Source organism: Oratosquilla oratoria, chromosome 5 (genome assembly GCF_046742065.1).
Source record: "Oratosquilla oratoria isolate Oo_2021 chromosome 5, ASM4674206v1, whole genome shotgun sequence".
Classification (NCBI taxonomy): Eukaryota; Metazoa; Arthropoda; class Malacostraca; order Stomatopoda; family Squillidae; genus Oratosquilla; species Oratosquilla oratoria.
In genome coordinates, this window is record NC_134781.1 from 21,864,314 (window position 1) to 21,866,813 (window position 2,500).

General features: G+C 48.6%; 1 protein-coding gene across 5 annotated transcripts in view; it reads left to right on the plus strand.

Moving 5' to 3' along the window:
* DCX-EMAP (Doublecortin-domain-containing echinoderm-microtubule-associated protein) overlaps nt 1-2,500 on the plus strand; it is a 128,224-nt gene that overhangs the window by 99,192 nt on the left and 26,532 nt on the right. For all 5 annotated transcript variants that reach the window (XM_076185020.1, XM_076185023.1, XM_076185021.1 and 2 more), the window contains one exon: nt 693-840. In XM_076185020.1, the coding sequence (XP_076041135.1) occupies nt 693-840 (148 nt within the window). The remainder of the gene's footprint in view (nt 1-692; nt 841-2,500) is intronic.

Consider the following 2,500-nt stretch of genomic DNA (forward strand, 5'->3'; position numbering starts at 1 on the left):
TGTGTGTGTGTGTGTGTGTGTGTGTGTGTGTGTGTGTGTGTGTGTGTGTGTGTGTGTGTGTGTGTGTGTGTGTGTGTGTGTGCGCATGCACGCAAATGAGTTTTTTTTTCTTTGTATTCCCGTTCCTTGGGCCTCCTTTAAGCTTCATTCCACTGGGCAAGTTGAGAGGCAAGTCAAGTGTGCCAGTTAACTACAAGTTACTTGCCGTGTATCAAGCAGACGTTCACACATGGCAAGTAACTTGTTGCAAATAACCTGTAGACTTGACTTTCCTCTCAACTTGACCCGTTTAAACGAGACTTTACCAGATGCAACCATTATCAATGTTGTTTTCTAGTTTTGTATATCAGTTAATTGACCATTAGACCACCTCATATTCTATTAATGCATCATCAAATGACCTAATTTCCTAACTCCTCCTCCTCCTCTTCTTCTTCCTCTTCTTGATTTCCCTCAATTTCCTATTCATCCATGTTCGCACATTCATCTAACAATGGCCTTATCTAACCCCACCCCTCCTCCTCCTCCTCTTGTTCCTCCTCCTCCTCGTCCATCTCCTCCTCTTACTCCTTCTCCTCTCCTCCTCCTCCTCCTTCTTCTCCTCCTCCTCCTTCTTCTCCTCCTTCTCCTCATTCTCCCTCTCCTACTCCTCCTTCTTCCTCTTCTCCTTCTTCGACTTCTTCTTCTTTCAGAAACTCCTGAAGAAGCTGACGACGAAGTGGCGGACGGCCGAGCGGCCGTGGTGACGATTCGCGGACAGCAGAGGGTTTTCCACGCCCCAACAGGTGCCGTCAAGCACAACTCGACCCCTCCTCACTCCCGCCTCACCCTTGACTGGGTGTATCCTTTTATTACTGTCTTATCTATTTTACCTCATTTTCATTTGATATAATTATATTTTCATCTCAGTAATATAGCGCGATTATTGATAATATTTGGGTGATATTGATGAGGGGATATTCAATTATTGTCGCTAATTTCAGATTGCGTCAGTATTATCGTTGGCGTAGAATCCCCTAAGAATTTTATTAAGATAATTGTGCATTTTGTTCCTTTTCGTGTTTCTTTGTAAGCTCACTTCATCATGTCTATGAACACACGCGCGCATGCGCACGCTTGCTCGCGTGTGTTTATGTGCGCACGCTTGCGCGCGTGTGTTTATGTGCGTACGTGTGCGTGTATTGCGTGTGTTTGTGCGTGCTTGAGGGTGCACAAGAGTGAGTGTGCTTGTGTGTGCACGGGCATGCATGCATGTGTTTGTGCTTGTGCGCGAGCTTATGTGTGTGTATGTGCTCGTGCTTGCCTGTGTAAGCGTTTGTGTGTGTACGCGCGCTTGCATGCGTTTGTGTGTGTACGCGCGCTTGCATGCGTTTGTGTGTGTACGCGCGCTTGCATGCGTGGGTGCGTGTATGCGTGGTTCCATGTATGCGTATGTCTGATAGTATGTGTGTATATGTGTGTGTGTATGTGTGTGTGTATGTGTGTGCGTATGTGTGTGTACGTTTGTGTATGTGTGTGTGCGTATGTGTGTGTACGTTTGTGTGTGTGTGTGTGTGTGTGTGTGTGTGTGTGTGTGTGTGTGTGTGTGTGTGTGTGTGTGTGTGTGTGTGTGTGTGTGTGTGTGCGCGCGCGTGTGTATGTGCTCGTGCTTGCCTGCGTAAGCGTTTGTGTGTGTACGCACGCTTGCATGCGTGGGTGCGTGTATGTGTGGTTCCATGTATGCGTATGTCTGATAGTATGTGTGTATGTGTGTGTGCGTATGTGTGTGTACGTTTGTGTGTTTGTGTGTGTGTACGTGTGTGTGTGTACGTGTGTGTGTGTGTGTGTGTGTGTGTGTGTGTGTGTGTGTGTGTGTGTGTGTGTGTGTGTGTGTGTGTGTGTGTGTGTGTGTGTGTGTGTGTGTGTGTGTATATTCACCTCGGATCTGCTGCAGTCTCTGTCGAGACAACCAGACACCACCCTTCGGCAGTGAGCACAGAACTCATTATTTGCCGATCTCTGAGTAGGTCCGAGACCACTCACACACCACACACCGGGACAGCAAGATCACAACTCCTTGACTAACGTCCCGTACCTACTCACTGCTAGGTGAACAGGGGTTACACGTGAAAGGAGACAAACCCAACTTATCTCCGCCCGGCCGGGGAATCGAACCCCGGTTCTCTGGCTTGTGAGGCCAGTGCTTTACCAATCCGCCACGTGTGTGTGTGTGTGTGTGTGTGTGTGTGTGTGTGTGTGTGTGTGTGTGTGTGTGTGTGTGTGTGTGTGTGTGTGTGTGTGTGTGTGCTCGTGCTTGCCTGCGTAAGCGTTTGTGTGTGCACGCACGCTTGCATGCGTGGGTGCGTTATGTATGGTTCCATGTATGCGTATGTCTGATAGTATGTGTGTGTGTGTATGTGTGTGGGTGTGTCTGTGTGTGTGTGTGTGTGTGTGTGTGTGTGTGTGTGTGTGTGTGTGTGTGTGTGTGTGTGTGTGTGTGTGTGTGTGTGCGCGCGTGTGT